Source organism: Carassius auratus, unplaced genomic scaffold, assembly GCF_003368295.1.
Source record: "Carassius auratus strain Wakin unplaced genomic scaffold, ASM336829v1 scaf_tig00215639, whole genome shotgun sequence".
Lineage (NCBI taxonomy): Eukaryota > Metazoa > Chordata > Actinopteri > Cypriniformes > Cyprinidae > Carassius > Carassius auratus.
In genome coordinates this window covers 19,596-42,831 of record NW_020528175.1, presented here as the reverse complement: position 1 = coordinate 42,831, position 23,236 = coordinate 19,596, and the positions used below count along the sequence as shown (strand labels likewise).

At 38.5% G+C, this 23,236-nt stretch overlaps 1 protein-coding gene across 3 annotated transcripts in view; it reads right to left on the bottom strand.

The window, feature by feature from the left end:
* The window catches only part of LOC113095196 (UHRF1-binding protein 1-like), a 36,955-nt gene that overhangs the window by 3,320 nt on the left and 10,399 nt on the right, over nucleotides 1-23,236 (bottom strand). Inside the window, exons 2-21 of one of the 3 annotated variants that reach the window (XM_026260835.1) lie at nucleotides 19,809-19,971; nucleotides 17,329-17,367; nucleotides 16,899-16,990; nucleotides 16,432-16,621; nucleotides 16,216-16,356; nucleotides 15,433-15,603; nucleotides 15,069-15,249; nucleotides 14,898-14,981; nucleotides 14,657-14,803; nucleotides 13,572-13,681; nucleotides 13,275-13,416; nucleotides 12,967-13,160; nucleotides 10,469-11,835; nucleotides 9,258-9,338; nucleotides 8,841-8,992; nucleotides 8,395-8,549; nucleotides 8,086-8,236; nucleotides 7,950-7,988; nucleotides 685-941; nucleotides 121-232 (exon numbers count right to left, since the gene is read on the bottom strand). In XM_026260835.1, coding sequence (XP_026116620.1) covers nucleotides 121-232; nucleotides 685-941; nucleotides 7,950-7,988; nucleotides 8,086-8,236; nucleotides 8,395-8,549; nucleotides 8,841-8,992; nucleotides 9,258-9,338; nucleotides 10,469-11,835; nucleotides 12,967-13,160; nucleotides 13,275-13,416; nucleotides 13,572-13,681; nucleotides 14,657-14,803; nucleotides 14,898-14,981; nucleotides 15,069-15,249; nucleotides 15,433-15,603; nucleotides 16,216-16,356; nucleotides 16,432-16,621; nucleotides 16,899-16,990; nucleotides 17,329-17,367; nucleotides 19,809-19,971 — 3,968 coding nt within the window. The remainder of the gene's footprint in view (nucleotides 1-120; nucleotides 233-684; nucleotides 942-7,949; nucleotides 7,989-8,085; nucleotides 8,237-8,394; nucleotides 8,550-8,840; nucleotides 8,993-9,257; nucleotides 9,339-10,468; nucleotides 11,836-12,966; nucleotides 13,161-13,274; nucleotides 13,417-13,571; nucleotides 13,682-14,656; nucleotides 14,804-14,897; nucleotides 14,982-15,068; nucleotides 15,250-15,432; nucleotides 15,604-16,215; nucleotides 16,357-16,431; nucleotides 16,622-16,898; nucleotides 16,991-17,328; nucleotides 17,368-19,808; nucleotides 19,972-23,236) is intronic. The other 2 variants (XM_026260836.1, XM_026260838.1) reach the window with 2 other exon arrangements.

The window sequence follows — 23,236 nt, the reverse complement described above, 5'->3', positions numbered from 1 at the left end:
AAAAGAGATTTGCATGCATGTGCCAAAGGGAGGGAAAATTATGCTATAAGGAACAATTAAAGTTTAGGAGAGGAGGAGGTAGCAGGAAGAGAAAAACAGGAAGTAAGGGACATGAATAACCTCCTCCGATGCTGAATGAGCCATCATCTTGGCGATGAATAAGAAGATTGTGAATATGCACGGCAATGGGCGTGGCCTCGGGCTCTGATGCTTTGTCACGGGGACCATCATCCTGATTTAAACACATATATTAGTACATACATGCTGGTTCCGGATAAAACTGTGAGCCTTCTTGCTATCTACTATGTTTTTTTTATTGAAATCAGTGCATTCTGGGATTGCAGCTCACTAGGTTTTGGAACTGAGGAGCTGTGTACAATCATGCATCGTATAAACCAAAACATTGCTACTGGTGATAACTTTAATATCCATATCATGTTAATACAACATATTCAATGGTATCAGACATAACCCAGCACCAGAACCTACTGCTTTCACACAAAATCTTGTTGAGGACATGACAGATGTAAGCAAGACCCAAATTCAAAAAGCTCATCTTAAATTAGATTCATTGGCCAAAAAAATAAATAAAAAATAATAATAATAATAATAATAATCTAAAGTGATAGCAGATGATAATTCGGATAAAATCTGATATTGTAACAGTCTTGTGTCTAAATGCACCTTCAGATTGACGTGTGTATCTTTGATGGTGATCTCCATGGGGAGAACCTGGGAGGTGGAGTCATCCTCCATGAAGAGAGCGAGGTTTCGCAGTGATGTCATGAGGAAGTCGGCACTGAAGGCCTGTAGGCGGCACTGCAGGAAGCCATTCTGTTCGGCCAGAGGAGAGTGAACCGCAGCGCCCGGGCCGCTTTCAAGCCTCACCTGCACCTCTGGATTTAATAACACCGTGCTGAGGTCCGACCCTGACCCAGAGCCTGGGAGAGAGAGATTGATAAATATCAGAAATTGACTAATGTGCTAATATTTTCCTCAACAGACTTGTGCAATAAAAAGGTTATGTTAGTTTAAAGGTTCTGAGTTTGGATCCATGAAATGCTTTGTTCACACCGACAGATGTGTTCTTCAAATGAGATATACTGTAATTAAGACTTCTGATCATATCACCAAGCAAAGTAATATCTAAAAGTAATAAACTCAAAATTCTAGGTGATACACAAGCTTCTAATGTCATACGGGGCGTGTATACTTGTTTACTAGTTACAAGGCTGCTTGCCCTAAACTGTAAGTCAATAACTAGACACAAATATTGATTTTACTGAGTTTAAATATTTTATTAGTTCACTAAACGCCAAGCTTCAATGAAGAAAAATGGTTCCTAGCAAGTGGCTTTGAGGCAAGACGAATGATCTAGTTCAAACAAAATCAACATTTAAATGAGAACATAAAGTCATTCCACTGATTACATGGTTTCTCAGCACATAAATAATTAAGTGGTCATGAAATCTGGATTTGAGATAAAACTGTTTAAAATAAAACTTATCCATACAGTGTTATTATCTAATAATTAATTTGATTGTAAACTGCAATGTAAAAAACAATCATCCTGGCGAGAAGAACACTGAAATAATAATACAGTAGTATTACTAAAGTCCTCCAATTTTATTTCCAATACAATTAATAACTATAACGGATGAAAGACCAGTTGCGTTTGGCTAAAATTAGAGGATGGGACCATGGTGTGAAAGAACAGTCTTAATTGGAGAATAACAGACTTCAGAATACTGCGATTGACCAATCAGAATCAAGTCCTTCAGACAGTGTCATGATAATGAATGCCAAACTCAAAGATAAAGCATATCAGCTGCACTTGAAGGCAGCAAGAAATGTTATGCCGATAATACAGTAAGTGTTCCTGCTGCTGGATAGCCTAATGTATCACTAATTATTTACAGTGCCATTAAACTTTTTCAACTATAGTTCCTGTAGCTCTCATTGATAATGAATCATTCAAACCACAGATCACGGTCAGTGTGAACACCCTTTTATATTTTAGATGCCGTTATACAAAATACACACAATAATAACGAAGATCTACATGATGAAAACACCATCTACTCCATGTTACTGCATGTTTCTCCATGCAACTCAATAAGCTTTGGATCTAAGAGGACACGTGAACGTGTACACAGTCATGCAGGAAAACAATGGCTCACTAATGAATAGAAAAATAAGGGCCCGCTACATAGACTGTGGAACCAGACGGCAAAGCAGGACACGGGAGACAGCCACCAGAGTCTAAAAATAGACAAATCCAAAACATTGAAACCCTGCACTTAAATTATGCATTGAATCCAAAATGTCAGCACTACAATGCCTGCGGTAATGAATAGAAATCTCATTGAAATTCATTGAAATTTCCTACAGCAGAGGGCAGAAAGGAGACATCAAATGATATCGGGGCTGTGCAGTTCGGCGGTCCCAGAGGGTCTCATGGCAGAGGAGTCCGCGGTATCTACTTCGCTGGCTGCCCTACATGTTCTTGCTTTCGAGAAGACTGAAGATTTGAAACTGAGACTGCATTAACATCCTCACCTCCTCTGCCCAGAACAGAGAGGAAAAACACCCGACGCAGAAGCTTGTTAAATAAGAGATATAACAGAGTAAAGAAATGGGGAGACAGAATAGGCAACCAAACTCCTTACAAAAGTACTGAGGCATTGCTATGGTAAGATGATTGTAGCAGATGGTACTAACATAGTACACTAGCATATACTGATGATAATCATATTTATATTCTGTGGTATTTGCAGTATTCCAAAGCACTTCAAGGAACACTATGGTACATGTCCAAAAACATGGTTTTATCATGGTACTGTGTCCAAAAAAAACTTAGTACCATGTGCTTTTGTAAATTCAAAGAGTTTAATACAAATTTGACATGACTTTTTGAATAAAATGTTTTTTTTTTATAATTATGAATTCCAACCTATGAATATTTATAATGTCCACTTGAATAATATTGGAAATTGCTATCTTGCAATTTAATTCTAATAGATTAGAAATGATATGACTCAATTATAATCAATTCATTTTCATTCATTCTCTTTAATGCATGACAAACACGTTCTTATGTATTGCTTCATTTACATTATGATTATAATATTGTAGAAAAATATAGGGGTGGCTCTAAACTTTTGTCCATGTGCATGAAGTTCAGTTTAAATTTCTTGAAAGGAGAGTTAAAGGGATAGTTCACCCAAAAAATGATAATTCAGCCCTTTGTGTCGTTCCAAACCCGCAAGACCTTCTATCATCTTTGGAACACAAATAAAGATATTTTTGATGAAATCCGAGAGCTTTCTGACCCTGCATGGCAGAGGTGTCAAGTAACGAAGTACAAATACTTCGTTACTGTACTTAAGTAGAAATTTTGGGTATCTATACTTTACTTGAGTAATTATTTTTCAGCCGACTTTTTACTTCTACTCCTTACATTTTCACGCAAGTATCTGTACTTTCTACTCCTTACATTTTAAAAATAGCTTCGTTACTGCGTTACTTTCATTCCGGCTTGTCATCATTCTAAAAAAGAAAAAAAAAAACGTATCCAGATAAATCGCGCCACCCGGATGGAGTGAATTTGATTGTGGTTGGATGAGAAGTATAAACATATACCATTCCGACACCCTATTGGTCTGTACGCGATCCATCGCACCTGCACATGACACAAATCCATCCACATGAAATCACACTCCAGCAAGTACATAGCCAGTTTTGGGTTCATCAAAAAATATATTTCTTAAAAGTAAGGTTGGGTATGGAACCGGTATACGATCGCCTCAGAGTCAGTCCGCTTAAATTTAATATGAACCCGGCGTCAGACCGGTCTCTTCTCCGTCTTTCAGCGCGCTCTTCAATCTGCAGACCGCGGAGGAGCAGCGCGAGCTCAAACAGAGACAGAGGACACAAGGTGTGTGTTTACCGATAGTTTGTTAGAATATCCGTATCTGTGCAGTTCTTTGTCATAAATGCAGTTTACAAAAGGTCACGAGGAAGCAGTCGCTTTCTCATCTACTGTAAAGTTTTCGCTTGTCACCACTCATCACACCACAGCCGTTTCCTCCAGCGAAAATCTAGCCCTTAACACATATGAACGAACATACTTTAATTACACTTATTCATACGTACTTTATACATACACTAGCTACTGTGAAAAAGTCTTAGGCACGTTAGTATTTTCACTTAAAAGAATGTTGTTGGGCTATTTACATGCTGTAGTGCGTCAGTAGAAAATATCAGTTTACATTTCCAAACATTCATTTTGCCGTTGTCAAACTGCTTGTTCGTTCAAAATCGCACTAGATTATTATTAAAATGAATGGCAAACTGATATTTCCTACGGACACAATACAGCAAAAGATATAAATAACTGGTTTAAAACCCTTTTTTGGGGTGAAAATACTATTTTTTCTTTTCTATAAGACTTTTGCACAGTACTTTTAAAAACAACATTGTTGCTACTTTATAAAGAATGAGCATACAGTAATTCACAGAACTGATTAAAGACAGTGACAGACAGCACTCATCTTAACTAAATATCAGAGAGATTGACAGAGATACAGTAGAAATATTATGTGTGGTTTTGTATTAAATAATGACCCAGATTGTTAAATACATTTATTAGCCTTAGATTAAGGGAAGCACATTTTGGGAAATGAGAGCATCCAAGCTGAAATCGATGGATTTATTTTAAATCTTTGTAATGTTCTTTAAAGTTATCCACTTTTTTTTTTTTTAGGTTCTTTTTTTAAAGTATCGTTTCAGGCACCATTTAGGCCCTGGTATCTTTTAAAAGTATCGAAAAGGCACTGGACCCTACATAAGTTATTATTTCTCACTGGCTCATTTACCAAATGAGTGCTTTTTCTTCGCTGGACATCCCAGATTCCCATCCCATACACAGATTCCTGCAGCTAAGCCTGGATGTACATTTACATTCCATTAAAAGTTATTCATGACATGCATGCCTCTGGAGTTTGACTTTTTGCACCATAACAATACTTATTGGCAACTAGTCATCATATCTCTAGCTCTTTAATATATTTGCATTGTACTAAAATGCGTTGATTTTCAATGGGCATATATGTGGCTGAAACAGGTAGCCTAGTGCATCCCAAATTTTTCAACATGAACATTTTAATATAACATTATAGTCATTATGGCCTTTAGAAAAATGCAGTTTTTTTGAGGAGGTGGGGTAGTGCACAATAGGCCCCTGTGGCACGGCCCAAGCTTTTGTTCTTAATGCCATTTTTTCCCTTACATTACTTTTACTTTTATACTTTAAGTAGTTTTTTAAACCAGTACTTTTACACTTTTACTTGAGTAAAAAGCTTGAGTTGATACTTCAACTTCTACAAAAGTCTTTTTAAACCCTAGTATCTATACTTCTACTTGAGTAATGAATGCCAATACTTTTGACACCACTGCTGCATGGACAGTAATGCCACTGACACGTTCAAGACCCAGAAATGTAGGGGAAGTCGTGGCCTAATGGTTAGAGGGTTGGACTCCCAATCAAAGGGTTGTGGGTTCTAGTCTTGGGCCGGACGGAATTGTGGGTGGGGGGAGTGCATGTACAGTTCTCTCTCCACCTTCAATACCTCGACTTAGGTGCCCTTGAGCAAGGCATCGAACCCCCAACTGCTCCCCGGGCGCCGCAGCATAAATGGCTGCCCACTGCTCCGGGTGTGTGTTCACAGTGTGTGTGTGTGTTCACTGCTCTGTGTGTGTGCATTTCGGATGGGTTAAATGCAGAGCACAAATTCTGAGTATGGGTCACCATACTTGGCTGAATGTCACTTCACATGAATGTCACTGAATGTCGCTTGCGTCTTGCGGAAGAACATCGTAGCCGGAACTACTTCTCTCTGTTTATGTCTATGAAGAATCACAACGGTACTGGGTTACTCCGCCGCGGTACCCCCCAAGCAATCTAAAATAGTCCGAATATAAACACTTATTATAGGTGCACCCTAGTGATTCAGGACAAGCTAAAAACACGGTTTGGAAAACGGATTCATGGTGTACTCGCTTGTTATGTTCATTTTTCTACATTTTGAACACAAACAAAGTTACGGACCGCAGCTCTGATTGGTTGTTTCTTACCGGGAGCGGATGGCTTTCTGCAAATAGCAATAGGACCACTGGGAGGAGCCAGAGGAGCTTGATTTTTTTCACAGATTATCTGTCTCATATTCTACTGTCAGGACATAATGACAGGTTTAAAAAATATGTAAAAAATATATCTTTACAAAAGTTCCCTACTGCAGCTTTAAAGTTGTCCAGATTAATTCTAAGCAATGCATATTACTAATCACTAATCAAAAAATTATTTTTTCATATATTTATGGTAGGAAATGTACAAAATCTCTTGATGGAACATGATCTTTACTCAATATCCTAATGATTTTGGCATATAAGAAAAATCAATCATTTTCACCCATACAAAGTTTTATTTAGCCATTGCTAAAAATATACCTCAGCGACAGCGACTGGTTTTGTGGTCCATGAGGGTGAGTAATTAATGATAGAATTTTCATTTTTGGGTCAACTATCGCACTTCACACATCCAGCATCCTGTGTGAATACACAGGAGTTAGAAATGCTCCGACCCCATTACAAGGAGAAAAAGCGATCCGATCACTGGTATTCCTGTCATTCCGGACTCAACTTCTCGATTAATCCTAGAACAGATGTGACTAAAAACAAGCAAGCGCAGCACTTTCTCTCCCTAGTGAAGATACTGAAGAAAAATACTGCAGGAGGAAAAAGTGAATAAGTCAGAATAACTGAAAATAGAGAACATGGGAGCAGATACATAGAAAGATACAGAGAAACAGACTGGAAAAACAGAGGCAAGCAGAATCAGTCAAGAGAAACTGAGCAGAGAAAAGCCTAGAGATTAATCCTTGGAGAGGAAAGAGGCAGTGCACTGAAACAGCCCAGATAGATGAGTCTGTATGTGTGTATTTATGTGTGTACAAAGTCTCCTGAACCAGCAGTTCTGCTACTGCGGAACCCAGTGGTCTGTGACAGTAGAGAAACAACAACACAATACCAAAGCAGCTATAGGAGAGAGAGAGAGAGAGAGAGAGAGAGAGAGAGAGAGAGAGAGAGCAGGGACCAGTGAACGAGAAAATGCTCCATTAACAGCACACACAACCTACAACACTGCTTCAAAAAAGTAAAAATAAAAAACTCTTATTTACATACTCGTCCACCAGCTGACTAAATGTTTTCAGCCAAGGTGCTTTAAAGGGGTTCATATCAGCGTTCAAAAGTTCTAAGTCAGTAATTTATTTTATTTTTGTATTTTTTGAAAGCAAGTCATACTTTTATTCAGAAAGGGTGTGTTAAATTGATCAAGAGTGACAGTAAAACATTTTCAATGTTAAAAACAATAAATGTACAAATAAAGGCTGTTCTATCGAATCGCACCAGCTTTCATTAAAATATTAAGCAGCACAACTGTTTTCAACACTGATGATAAAAATAATAATAATAAGTTTTCTTGAGTGCCAAATCAGCTTCTTAGAAAGATTTCTGAAAGATCATGTGACACTGAAGACTGGTTTAATGGCTGCTGAAAATGTAGCTTTGCCATCACAGGAATATATATTAAAAAAAGAAAAAGAATGGAAATAAGTCATTTTAAATTGTAATAATATTACTATTTTACTGTATATTGTTTTTATTAAATGCTGTAAAGGTAGCTTAGGTGACCATAGAGTGACCATGGAACTTTTGAATAGTAGTATTCTCGCTAAACACAAAAAGTGCTGAAAGAGTGATCACACAACACACACAACTCAGACTCATGCAAACTCACAGACAGAATCAACACTCACAAACATGCCAACGAACACACACACACACACACACACACTATGCAATAATATGAAGATACACACTTGAAGTACCTTCGCAACTTTGAGCGACTGATGCTGTAGACAATAAACCTGAAGAAACGCAAACAGCAAGTATTTATCAGGTGTAACAGCAACACTACACACACACACACACACACACAAAAACACACGTGTCAATCAGTCTTACCCAGGCCGCGGTTGCTAAGATACTGCCGCAAACTGACATTGCCGAGCTGGTTGGGTCGGATCCGTCCTACCTCCAGAGCAACTGCTGTATCATCTCCCTTCAGATCCAGAGAACAGCAGACTGACTGAATCTTCAAAACCAGCACAGACACCTGCAAATTCACGCAATACAGATATTTTATATATAGATACTAATAGATGCATCATCAAATTGCTTTCATTCAGGAGAAGAGAAAAAGATAACGTTATCAACCAAGTTGAGCATGATATAAAAAGGAGAATGAAAGGATAAATAAAAAGGGGTTATTACAAGGTCTTTCGTGGGTTCATCTATGCTCTGTGAGGCATTGCTGATGGCGTCAGGTGACTGGCCCTCATCTGCCTCCTGAGCGAGAGTCACATTTGTCCCTTCTGTGGAAATCTGTTCATTTTGAACATCCTTAAAACCAGAGATTGATATGTCATCTGCAACAAAAAACATTTGTGTATTATTTGGTAAGAACAAGAGAGTGTAACAGCATATCCAGAGCCAAATTGAGTTGCAAAGCTCATAACATCTGGGACTGATGTTTAGCCTATGCTAAATGGAAAATAAATTGGTTCTCAATAAATTTTCAGCATTGCTCCATTAATGGAACAAAAATAGCACAAAAAGAAAGGCATTACAATACTGCCTCCTTGTGGTCACAAATCTAATACAGCGCTTGTATAAAAAGAAAACCACAAGTACAATATGGTGTTCAGGAGCACATATACCTCTCTCCAGCAGGCTGTAGCTGTCACAATCCTCGAGTGAGTAACTGTCAATGGAGACATCATCCAGAGACTGTAGTGAAGGGCTTTTCTTCATGAGCTTAGAAAAGGATACCGAGAAACTCGACTGCGACTTGCCCTGAATCAATCGACCACTGCGGAGTACATGCACAAAAAGTAGAGAACAGTGAGCATGACAGTGAATGAGCATGTTAGTACCAACACAAATGATACTAAGGCGGCAACATTTTTGGCACTAGTCAGAGACCGAGTCGCCAAACTCTGCGCAAATCCACAGTCCTACACATAACACAATGAAGGACAAGCTAGTGCGAAATGATCACAAACACGATACCAGTTTTCTGCACAAACATTCACGCATACACAGATGGGCACAGAGTCCTAAGGAGGGTGTCTTACATGTTGGACATGGAATATAAGGAGGTAGACCTGCTGTGCGTGGAAGTTAAGAGGTCAGAGACCACTGATAAACTGCCTTTCCTTTGGAAGAGAGAGATCAAACACACACACACCCAAATGTCACATTTAGAGCAAAGAAGCAGTTGTGCATTGGGTTTTACTCCCAAATACAGTTGCGATCAAAATTATTCAACCCCCTTGACCTGCAAGACATTTTGCTGCGGTGAACAACATTTTATGAAATCAATTCAACAAATGCATCAGTAAAGTATTAGAGAAAGTTTGTTAATACACTTTTAAGTGATTCTGAGAATGGAACATTGATGAATCATGATCAAATTCAAACTGGCTCTAAACATTCATGTTCAAAATTATTCATAACTTTAAATAACTCTCATAACATTAAATCTCATCTGTATCAATCCAATCTACATTCAGTTATAACATTTTCTATTCTACACCACTGGTGAAAAGTGCACCAGTGCTATTGTCGTGAATGTACATTGAAAACTGAAAAGAAAAAAAATTATTCTTGAAATTATTAAAGGTGCTGTTTGTAAGTTTTTGACTTTAAGGGGATGGAACTAATTCTGCAGGAAGGTGTCCTTTCAGGTCTAGACTGGGTTAGGATGAAATTCAAAGAGTTTCATGGGTTACTAACTAGGCCAGGGATGGGCAACTTGGGTCCTGCAGAGTTTCACGCCAACCCCAATTAAACACACCTATAAAATGCTTTTATGGTAACAAAAATACTAGAGGCAGGCGAGTTTTCATCAGGATTGGAACTAAACTTTGCAGGACAGTGGCCCTGCAGGACCAAAGTTGCCCATCCCTCATCTAGTCCATGGGTAGCTAACCCTGCTCCTAGAGGACTTGCAGCATTTAGCCAACCCTAATCAAATACTCCTAAATCAGCTAGGTTTTCATCATGATTGAACATTAAAGGCCAGGTCCTTGGAGCAGGGTTGGAACTGAAGTTTGCGGCAAGGTAGCCCTCTAGGAGCATGCTTGGATTCCCCGGCTGTCTGGCCCACAATATGTCTGGCCAGTATTCTGTCCCATTTATACCAAAGTTTGTACTCTACGTTGGACTGCAAAAGCTTATGTGAGCATTTGAGACAGGGATATTCAGCGCTACTTGCATGATCAATTTCCAAAAACAAAGCAGGAAAGACTGGACAGCTGTGCTTTAAATACACAAATAGTAATACCTGGACATGGACTGAGGTAGCCTGCCTCCATGACTCTTGTCGGTCCATTCCCTGGAGGAATTGTCAGACATGGGATCTATTACCATGGTTCCACCTTGTGAGGTTACACTCTGCTGCCCTTCGGCTTCAGTTCTTTTGCCCTCCCCATTGGGATAGCCTTCTCTCAAATCCTTCTTCTCCTCAGATGGCACCCTCCCTCCAGATACCACGCTACTCCTCTCATCCACAGATGCCTTTCTCAGAGCAGGAGATGGAGAAGGAAGGAGAGGAGATGCGTTGATGGCATGTGTCCCTGCACAAAGGAGCTGATCCGCATTTCGAGTACCCTCTCCTGCAGCCGAGGGCCTCTCGTGCCCCTCGCTTACCTCACTCCCGGCTTCAAGAGTGGCCCTGCTTTCTGAAGGGGATACGTCTGAGTCCAGAGGGAGGGAGTTTAAATCTGGTTGGGGAATGGGCTTTAGGAGTAGTGTAACTTCTGCACTTTTCATGTGCACGCCCACGCAAGCACTGAAGGGTTGAGTGGGACCCTGGCGCTTGGAGCCGTACTGCTCCAGATCTTGCTGTAAAGAGCGCTGCAGAGATTTCACAGCATTTTGCAGTCTGAGCAGAAACATATACTGCCCATGGCTCACCTGAGCACTAAGGTGCTTCTGGACGTGCACTAGCACCTGCAAGTCTACTTCACTGGACGAGGAAGCAAGGGAAAGAGACGAAGAGGAGTTGCTTAAAAGGCCATCCAGAGAGTGTGGTTTGTGGAGGCCATTGCTTGGCGTGTTGCTGGGAGATGTATCAGTGCTGTAGTACTCCTTTAGAAGCTTCTTCCTCTGCAGACGACTGGCTATCTCTGCTGACTCACTGCGAGGCAACAGGTCTGACCCTGCGCCTGCTCTGAGCCTCTCATGGAGCTGAGTGTATCGGGCAGGGTGGCATGCCCAAAATGTCAGAGGGAAGGAGTCCACACAAGGTGTCGGACGACCTCGCCCACTGCGTGAGCCCTCATAGTCCACCCAGAACTGGGAAAAATGCACGGCCCACAAGTCAGTGGCTGCTGGTGTTTTGAGGGCATTGGTGGAGAGAGATGGCGGAGCAAGGCCACGGTACACATCATGAATGCGTGTGTCCTGCTCGTGAGCATGCCGCTGGAAGACAGAATGCAGCACAGAGAAGGAGTTTTGGGAGCGAGGAAAAGACGAAGAGAGGGAGGTGAAGAAGGGTTGTTCCTTGAAGGCCTGCAAGAGGGCTTCCAGACTGGACCGAGTACATCCAGGAGAGTGACGTGTGTTAGTGGCTACCATCTCTGAGGTCTGGACTGAAACTGAGCGGGGCTGGTCAGGCTGAGCCTTCTCCTGGTCTGTAGGGATCACCAGCTACAAACATGCAAACATAGAGTTTTAAATTAAACTATAATACGATAATTTACTGTACAGTGTATTACAATAAGCTTACTCAAATCCGGACCTGGAGGGCCACTGCCGTGCAGAGTTTAGCTTCAACTCTGATCAAACTCACTTGTAATTTCTAAAAACATTGAAGACATACCTTGCTCAGGTGTCTTTTGGTTCATTTCCACCGAGTGGTATGGTTCAGTTCTGTACGGTGTTCATTTCTGTCCGTTCCCATTGTTAGAAGTATTGAATTGTACGAAAATAGCAAACAGTACCATAGCATTTTTTTGGACCCTTCCATTGGAGTAACTAGCACAGTAGTTCATTACATTATGAGTGGAGCTAGACTCGCTGCAGAATGGTAAATGGTAAATGCATCTCCAGCCCTGTTTACAATTGGTATTAAGACGCATTTTGGTTGATCAGATCACAAGTGGACAATGAAGACACATACCCATTTACACCTGGCATTTTAATCTGTCCCTTCTGCCCACTTTTGGTCACTTTTGACTAGATTACCCGTGGTGCTGATTATTTGATTTTGGATCCCTCTGCTGAAGTTCAAACATGAGCGGGAGGGCTAAAGTTATTGCGCACTAATATTACGACTGCCTGTACTTACTGCGGTTTCTTTTTTTGTTATCAGAAAATAACACTTCTGATTCGGGCCGTCAAAGTTTAAATACCGTCTGAGAAGTGCACGTCCCACATCTTGTGATTATTTGTTAGGTCAGTAGGCGGAAAATAAGCTGTCTTTTGTTCCTGTGGCTCAGTGGTAGAGCATTGCGTTAGCAGCGCAAAAGGTCATGGGTTCAATTCCCAGAGATCACACATACTAGCAAAAACAAATGTGTAGCCTAAATGCACTGCAAGTCACATTGGATAAAAGTGTCTGCTACATCTATAAATAAAAAAATTAAATGTAAATGTCTTTTGTGGCTTCACTTCCTCTGGCATACATCCCGTCTATCAAGTAAGGGTACTGTTGGCAGTGGAAAGAACCCAGAATCGTACCATATTGAACTGTACTGACCCGTACTGCTCAGTGGAAATGAGCCATTTGATTAGGAATGAAGCTAAACTGCAGTTTAAGTCAATGTAAGTAAGACCTACCTTCAGCATGAGTCCGTCCACTCTGATATCTACATGCTCGTCGGGTTTCTGTGAGTCATTGAGTTTGTACAGCTCCATAAATTGCTCTAAGCTCTGACGAAGGTCCAGCGCAAACAGATTGAGCCAAACCAGACTGCGAGAGTCAAGCACCAGCTGTAGTGCGTTTAACTGCACATACAGGTTGGGACAAGGGACTGCAGAGAGAGTTTATTCAGGTCAATTCATGGAATGCTTGAGTTGAACTGAGATATTAAGTGATTATTCTGATTTGTCAGCATTTATGATGGAGGTTGTCACTTCTGTCTTACTAGGATAGTCTTTGCCATCCGGGAAGTAGTACTCTGTGAATTCAGCATGGATAGCCGGCATCTCTTGGGGGAGGTAGAGGGATTTCTTATTGCAGGAGATCATGGTTTGAGGACTTGAGCGTGACTGGTCTGCTGTAGACACCTTCAACACAGCGTAACAATACACGTTTAAAGGGTGACTTATTAATAAATATTTCATCATTTACTCAGTCAGTGATGACAGCACTGATGCATCTCGATGAAATGCATATGAATTTGAATCGACTACATATTGTATGTGTATTCTTCCATACAGACCTGATAGATGCTGAAATCTGCGATCTGTAGCACAATTGAGCTGGACATGAGTTGGGATCTCGGTGCAGGTGGGGGCGAGAAGGAAGTGCTGGAGCTGGTGGAGATCTTTCCTGTAGGAAACACATAACCTTAGACATCACAAACACAGTGGGCCAACTGCACAAACCACAGCCATGTGTTTGTGAGGCACCTCAAACGCACACCAGAGAGCTACCTGTCTCCAGACACCAGCAGCAGTTGGCCGTGGGGGAGAGCGGCCACAAGCCATCTGGGCCTGAGTCCAGCTCCCTAACCATTATCTCTCCACCCTTCGCTTCTAAGACAATCGACTGATGGACTGGGGACACAGAACCCATTACGCAAAAAAACCTCTCAAACTAGGACAGGTGTTAGCAGCTACCAGGACACATTTACTGACCACAACACATTCTAATGACTTCAAAATTAAAACCATGATAATAATATACTCATATTATATAAATATTAGCCATAATATGCTATTGAGCTAAAACCTGTAACACTTTAGCTAAAGACCCTTATACAAAGACCCTGCTATACTTTCAGTGGCCACTTTTGTTAGCCATGAACAGAGCTACAACCCATCATCTGAAAGTGTCTTTGTGAAGAGCCCTTAAAATAAAGTTTCACAAATACTTGCTTTATCGACTGTTTGGATGAGCAGATATCCAGATCTACAGTATGCATCTATAATTAACAGCTGTCAATTAAATAAACAGTGTCTGGATCACATTCCACCCCAAAATCCCCCTCTAAAAATAAATAATTATATATATATATATATATATATATATATATATATATATATATATATATATATATATATATATATATATATATATATATATATATATAAATATATATATATATATATATATATACATATACATATACATATACATATACATATGTATATGTATATGTATATATATATATATATTATGGGGTCAAAAATGGTCCAGACATGTTCTTGATAGGTTGCATGAGATTGATCCATTTTCTGTTCTTCAGTTATAATGAGATGAAATCAGCCAATCAAGGTGTGCTTATTGGAAGGACGTTCTCACCATGTTGAGGGGAGCTCTGGGTCTGACCACTGACTGCATTTTTGAGCATTTCCAAATTAGACTTGAACTCATCCAGGAGAGAACAGGCCCAGGCCTCACGGGACTTTGTGGCCTCACCGTAATGCATCCAGTGCATACAGGTCTCACCTGAGAGAGAGAAAGAATGATGTTTTCATAAACTGAACATCTTCCTGTTTAACGTGTTATTACAGTAATAATCTAAAGTGTTTGAGGAGTTTACCAGCTTTGTGGTAGGGATAATAATCTATGCTGATAGAGCTGAAGGACAACTGCACTGCACCACCATCTAATCTCTTATTAATTCCTGCAGAGTGAAAAAGACATTTCAGCTTAACACCCAACTGTATAACTAACTTTGGTGATAACAGAATTGTGTGTGCATATGTGGTACCTCTGTCGTTGTCAATGGTGTCATCGCAGATATGCAGGTCGAGATGTTTGATTTGGAGGTGGTGTGAGGTCTCACGTACATCATGGGCGTTAAACAGCCGTGCCATAGAAGCACTCTGATCTGCTGTGGCTGATGCCTGCTGTGTGCGCACCTGCTGGGCTGAGGGGGGCGCCGAGGTTACCTAAAAACACAGAAAAAAAGGTGAAATCACTGATGTATATTGTAGGAATAAAATGTTCCACCAGTAGGGGGCACCAAAATACTATTTTGAGAATAGAAAGCAAAATTTTTAAAAAGAGGTAGTCTGCAACAGGTGGTGTGGCTGATTAGTGAAGTGGATGAGGAAGTGGCATGAATCACACACCTGTGTGGTGTCGGGGGCCATGCTCTTCCTCTGTGCGGCTGATTTCTCCATGGCTTCACTAAGAGACTTGGCGTACTGCACCATGGCCTTGAGCTGAGAGTCCGTCAGCACCCACAGCAGGTCATCCATGACCAGAATCAGCTTTGATGCAATAACATTACAGTCTTTCATCTGGAAAAAGCATGGACATACAGCCATGAGGCCAAGTAATCATAGTAATCATAAGTAATGTTTTTTTAAAGAAGTTTCTTTCGTTCGCCAAGACCATATAACAGTGAAACCTTATTGCAATTTATTTATTTATTGTTTAATGACACCAGTATTCAAGCTTTTTATTGTTTATTTTATTTTAGAATCTTCAATATTTCTCTTACTGTTACATCAGGATGATTTATTGACTTCATTTTTTATTTTATTTTTATTTTTTCAGGTTTAAGAAGGAATTCAAAACCCAGATTTTCAATATGCTCCCTATTGCATGGCATTTAATCTTGTATAATTTGACCATACTAAATGTACAGAGTTTATTTGCATTTGTTTTTCTGAGAGGCCTGGATGCTACCAAAATAAAACCCTCTAATCAGATGCCAATATTCAAACTAGAAACAGAGAAACGCATCCCGGCTGCCTGCAGAGCTCAGAGCTGATCCACAGAAGAACAATTGCTACACACTCTCTCAAAAATACACATGATGGTACAGTGATCCAAAGCTGGATCTCATTTTGAACATTAACCATATTTTTCTGTTTGAGCATGTAAAAGGAGCATGTGTGCATCCTTACCCTCCTCTTTAAAGAGACTCTGATCTTTGACTGGTTGGTGATGAGGCGTATGGGGGCGCTGACAACCTCATGTTCTGTGTTCTGGATAGCGTCCGCTTCAATCCTGATCATCTGCCAGCTCACTTCCTTAAATGTTAGGATCTAAAACAAATCATGGTGTTAACATATAAACACATAGCTCATAGACTCCACAACACCATAGGTATCTGTTGTCACCTCTCCACGTGTGGGGTCCAGGATGCGTGTGTATCGGAGGTCACTGGCGGTCCAGCTGGTGTTAACGCTGTGGACCTGGAGCTGCGAGAGCTCGAAGGAGGCATTAAAAGCTTTGGCGCTGATGCGGATTACTATGGAGTTCACAGAGAGAGAGATGCCCTCCACAACCTTCTCCGCAAAACCATATTCACTGGCAAAGAGAGAATAAGATTATAAATAAACATATAATATTAGACTTGCGAACAATTTTTACACTACAACAAGATTTAGCCAAAAAGCAATATCTAACTCTTACAACAAAGAAACAAACAAAAACAAATACAAAAAGAAGTAATATCTTCCATGGCTTTTTATGGCAGATTTTTTATATCTCTAGGTTTTCCATTGCAGAAGGAACCAATAAAAACAGGAAGCAGCAGAGGAGAGATACAAATCAAGGCAGATAAAGCTGATCAACTGAAACTGACCTTTGACCCGACGCTGTTGCAATGGGTGATGGGCCGTTGGGAGGACGAGGCTCATCACAGGTGCTCATTTCCATGATGACTTTATCCAAAGTCTGAAAGACATGATTTAAAGTTGCAATATTAAGCTGCAGAAAACGTCTTTTATGCCTTAACAAAACAGCAACAATGACAAAAAACACAAAAACAAAAAACAAAACTAGACGGCAAAAAAAAAAAAACTGAAAAACAAGATAACATGAATGAAACAAAAAGCAAAAAACAGCAAAACAACAACAAAATTCTGAAACAAAAACAAAAAAGCAAAAAAAAACTAAAGAACAAAACAAAAACTGTGAAACAAAACAAAATAAAAAACAGCAAGACAAAACAACATTAAAAAAATACTAAAGACAAAATATTTAAAATAAAGTGTTCTTATTATTCTTATTACCAGAGTGATTGGATGAGCCTTCAGCTTGGTCCATGGGATCTAGTGCACACACACACATACACAAAGGAAAAATATATCTACAGTACATCCAACATTGTTCTTCATTATTAAGTACACAGCCTGTAATTAGACACTGTTTGCATTAGCTTTGCTAAGACATGATGCGTTTACTCCTGTCTGTGTTGGTGTGTGTTAATAACATTACATTTTCTAGATAAAAAACACACTTTAAAGATTGCCTTTATTGTATTCCTTTTATGGATATATTTGTGACAGCCAAACACCCTCAGAAATATAGTGAAACGTCAAAAATCGACTTAAGGATAATTTAAAGGTTGATAATTTATGTTCTTCAAATCTAATAATCTCTACTGGTTTGCTTAGTATGAACATCACTGCATTAATGAATGGCCCTTACTAATTTAACTTCTAAGGAGTGTGTGTGTGTGTGTGTGTTTCTGTGTGTGTGTGTTTGTGTGTGTGTGTGTGTGTGAGAGAGAGAGAGAGAAAGAGAGAGAGAGAGAGAGAGAGTGTGTGGGTAAGAGTGAGTGTGCGTGAGAGAGAGAGAGAGAGAGAGAGAGAGTGTGGGTGAGAGTGAGTGTGTGTGTGAGAGAGAGAGAGAGAGAGAGAGAGAGAGAGAGAGAGAGAGAGAGAGAGAGTTTTTTCCAGTGTGTGTCAGTGAGCATTCAGAAGCACCTGGAGCACTGCCAGAGGGTGAAAACTGTACGTTCCTCTTAAAAAGAGTCAGAAGAGGACAAGAAACACACATGCACTCATCTCTAAAGAGCAGAATGTAAAAAAAGCTGTATTTCATTTCCTCTGCACTAGAATATGGATGTGAAAGTGGAGAGACTTAAAAAGCTTAAAGCAGCATGAATATTAGCCATTGAAATATACTAAAACTGATGTTAGGAGATCATAGGGAGCAACAAAAAAAAGGAGAAGCCGAACATAGCATAAGAAGAATTTCAAAGACTTGATCTATTGGTGAGGTTCATCAAAGATAGTACATCCTTTCTCTCTTGTCAGTCATTATACAGGCGTGAGCTTCATCTAACCAGTCAGATCGCTGCATAAGGGCCGCACTGACCCTCAGAACAGCTGCGGCTATCGTATTTTATCAATACACACAATGAAATCCATTGAGGTTTCATTAAACAACTACGTGGCTGAGCATGTCTAGACAAGAATGGAGGAATGGCCAATAACGGTTATGGAAAACTGCAGCAGACCACTAGATAACTGATGCCAGAGTGAAGGATGGAAAGGTCTACTGGGGACAGAAAGAGGAAGAGAGAAAGGGAAAGCTCAAGGAGAAGTACAGTACAAAGTAAAACTACAAGATCAGCCTGTCTAGCATTAGCTCTATAGAGCGAAATAACAGCACAGAGAAATCATGTGGTATTTGCTCCTGTAACTAAAGCATCATCTATAATGTCAGGTTTTAATTACTACAATGCTTCCTGCAACTGTGGAGTCATTGTTATGACAATGCTGAGCAATTAAAAGTATTATTGTGTCTTTGCTCTATTGAGGTTTGTGTGGTCAGTGTGCTGTCATAATTTGCTGTTGAGATTACAGAGCTCAGTCACATTCTTCCCTCACCACAAACCTGCTGTCTGGTTTCTTAATGTTATTAAATGTGGTGCAAGACTTTGCTTAGTGTGTATTGCATTGGGGATGTGGAAATATTTACTTATAAATATGATGAAAGCCGGTGTATAAGATTGTTTAAAAATATTATGACTATTATTAATAGCCATGATAATAATAAATGATAAATAATAATAATACATTATTGTTATTATTATTTTATCATCATTATTATTGTTTTTAATACTACTACTGCTTCAACTACTACTATTATAATTATTAATACTAAAACCAATACGATCAAATGTGAATTCAAAAGACTGCTTAGTGTGTATTGCAGTTATGTTAAAATATGTACTTTTAATATATATATATATATATATATATATATATATATATATATATATATATATATATATATATATATATTTTATAATCATTATTGTTTTTATTACTTCTACTGCTTTTATTACTATTATTAATAATACTAACAGCAGTAATAATTAAAAATGTATACTAATTACATTATTCTTCTTTTAGTAATAATTAAAATAATAACTTCAAATGATGGCTTCTGTAAATAAAAAATTTGTAAGATTTTTTTTTTAATTGTCAAAATAAAAAATGTAACACTGAAAATTTAAATGAACAATTTTCACTTAAGATTTGTTAAAGAGTACATGTAACGTTATCAGCTTATATTTTTTAAGTAAGTCTTAAGTAATCTTTAAGTGAGTTTTACACAACAGCAATTTTGTCTATGCAGTCCTATGACGGAGTACAAGTCTAGAGAGCGGAGCTTAATTATCTTCCCAGCTGATTCTACACTACTGGTGTCAGAGGGACTCATGGTGATGATGTCATCAAGAAGCAGGGGCGTCTCTTACCCGGATGGTGGCTTTGTTGCAGAAGACTTTATTAATGGCGAGCCAGGTGGGCAGATCCAACATGTTCTGCAAAACCTCCTCATCCAGCTCCAGGTTGGTAAGATGGCCCTCCCCTTTCAGAGTGCTCAGATTAATCTTATCTGGAGAGAGGTTCTTAGCAAACCTGCAGAAAAGAGAAAGAGAAAGAGGAACAAGGAGATATCAGGGAATAAAATCAGTAAGATGAATAAAGAGACTGAGGAAGGCAAAAGAATTTAAAAAAGCACATTGCAGTTTTTCATTATGGTTTAATGGCTCTTTCTCTTTACTGTAATTACAGCTTTACAAGCAAGCAGACCGGTGCGCTGTGCTGCTACCACCCACCACTTGAGAACTGTGAGTTTGTGTGTGTGTGTGTGTGAGTGAGAGAGAGAGAGAGAGAGAGAGAGAGAGAGAGAGAGAGAGAGAGAGAGAGAGAGAGAGAGAGAGATTCAAATATCCTTAAATTCAGTAATGGGTTATTAAAGACATTACTTACTAGAAAAAGCTATTTTCACTGAATTACACACACAAACACACACACACACACACACACACACACACACACACACACTTTTCATTTTCAATGGATAGCCACAATGAGCTCAACATTAATACAGCATTATATAATTAAAAAAAATAATAAAAATGTTAAAATAATATTATGGTAACAATATACTAGGGACCAATTCTCACTATTACAATATTGGCGGTTTATTAGTATCATAAAGTACATATTCTGTACAACCATATTCTACATCCATAATCCTATACCTGAACTTAACAAATACTCTATCAACATTTAATAAGGAAATGTCTGAGGCAAAAGTCATAGTTAATGGTTTGTAATTAGCTAGAATTAGACCTCAAAGTGTGACCAGTATTATAAGTATAATTAAATTAGAATTAATAATCAATATTTTAATTCATATGACTAGACTATTTTAATATAACCATTATTATAATTATTATTAATTAACGATAAACTTAAAACTTTTCTCTAAAGGTGTTTGCAGAGTAATATTTCCTAAGAGAGCTTAAACCAATTCAGTTCAATTCAATTAAGTGAAATTTTTGTGTATATTGTGTATACAAATCGTTGCAAAGCAGCTTTACAGAAAATTTGGTTTCTATTTTTTTTTTTTATTAGTAGCTAATACTACATCAAATTGATGTACATATGTCGGAAATGCATGGTAAAATTCACTTAATGACGTAATCAAACAGATGATGGACACTAGTATTAACAGCAATGATTATATGTTGCAATCAAAGAAAATCTGGTCGTTTAAGTTACCTAACCTTTAGTTAAACCAGCACAATATGTTTAAGAAATACTGGACTCTGCATGGCTCTTCATTTAGCATGGCTCTTCATTTAATATTAAGAATGTGTGTTTGATTCTGAATTAAATCATTTTAAATATATATTTGACAATTATTTTGACAGAAGAAATTAAAAACACTAAACAACCATTTAAAATGAATTTACTGGAAGTCGGTCATTTTCAACGCAGAGTTTCAGATTCAACTTCAACTATGTGAAATTATTAGGTATGATTTCATCCTGAACAGATCCTGCTCGTGTAGAATGGATGGTTAATGTATAAAGAAATCAGAAATAATTCTTTACATCATTTAACACTGTAGCCTCAGGCAATCCAGAACTATTGCTGCTCATTTGTCTTACACTGGAAGCTATTCATTCATTATTCATCCATCCATCCATCCCATCATGGTCATTAAGCGGAGGGTGAATGCTTCCACGGTTGTGCTCTTTTACTGGAGATCCAAACCATCTCATGGGTAAAAATGAAACTTCACAAACAATTAAAACAAATATGGCTGCCAACGGGGGAAGTTGCTTTGGAGGTCACAGACAGGCCATGTTTTTCATCTTAGCCCTGCCGATATCCTATCCACAATTAAATGAATATACTGTATTTGGAGCATTCTACGATGTAGAACGTAGTCACCCTGAGGATCCAAATGCACATTGGTTTCGGTGACCCGGAGCATCTGAGGAGAGCTCGCACAGAGGTCACGACCTTCTGTTTCTGTGCGCATTGATTTTTCAGTTAATGTTTAAGAGTGTTCCCGCACAGCTCTCAGCACCGAGGCTGATAACAGAACTCATTTGTTATCATTTCCTTCAGCTGTTTTCGCTCGGCAGGCTAATGACACAAACAGGTCAGGGTGTGGAAAAACCGGTCACTCAAAGCCTATGATGTGGCCAAGGTCAACGTTAGCCTGGGCAAAAAATGTTTTTGTGAGTCATGAATAGCTTGAAGTTGTCGGATGGCCTGTTTATTTTGACCTTCAGCCCAGTTTAAACGCAGTAACACACACACAGTCGCAGTTTAACAGCAGCGTACAGTTCTCTCTTGAGTCTGACACATATTAAACCAAAAGCTAGACTAAAAATGATTGCTCCTTTAGGAGTCACCGTTAACATTGTAATTAGGTCCCAGACTAGGTGTAATCTGCAATTGAGAGAACACCCTTAAATGGCTGGTTAATCCTGTTTCACAACTATCTCACTCTTACAGAATCAAACAATGAGCTCTATATAAAGAACCACATGTATATTATTAAAGCCTAATAACTGAGAGACAAAACAACACTAACCACTTCAATAACTTCAAAGCTTCAAATACAGAGACAGCTAAGTGTTTAAAACTGAGGTAACCAGTCTAACCACTGGCTTGGAAACCTAGAATCTACTGTACTTTAGTTCATGTAGGTAAAGTTAGAAGGGATTCCAAAAAAGGTTCCAAAAACTGGATAAAAATGTCTAAAATGTCGGGGACCATGGCACTCGCTTTCCTATAAATCTCTTTTAATAATCCTGGGGCCTGTTTCATAAAACAAGTTTACCTAAGAAACCAGACTCATTTCAGTTAATCTGACTAACTGTCATCTGATTTAGTTCAAAATAAATCAGACTAACTGAATATGCCTGGTTTATTTGGTAAATCTGTTTTATGGAATAGGCCCCAATAAAATAAATTAAAAAAGGCATGTAATTAAAATAATAATGCAATTATTATACTACTGTTATATTACAAACAATTAAATAAATGAAGGTATATTATAATATAATTAATAACATATATAATAAATAAATAAGACAATACAATTTAAAATGAAATGTCAAAGTTATTTAAAAATAAAACAAATGAAAAATGATATGTACTTAAATTCAATTCAGTTTAAAAGAAAGAATAAAAAGATTAAAGAAAATCAAACTTGTAATATAACAAAATCATATTAAACATTTAATAACATTATAATATAACTAATCTAAACACACTATTTGAAAACCAAATGTAAAAAGATGTAAAAAATAATAAAATAAAAATAAGTTAAATAAAAATAATGGAAATTATATGCAATTAAGATAAAATTTTA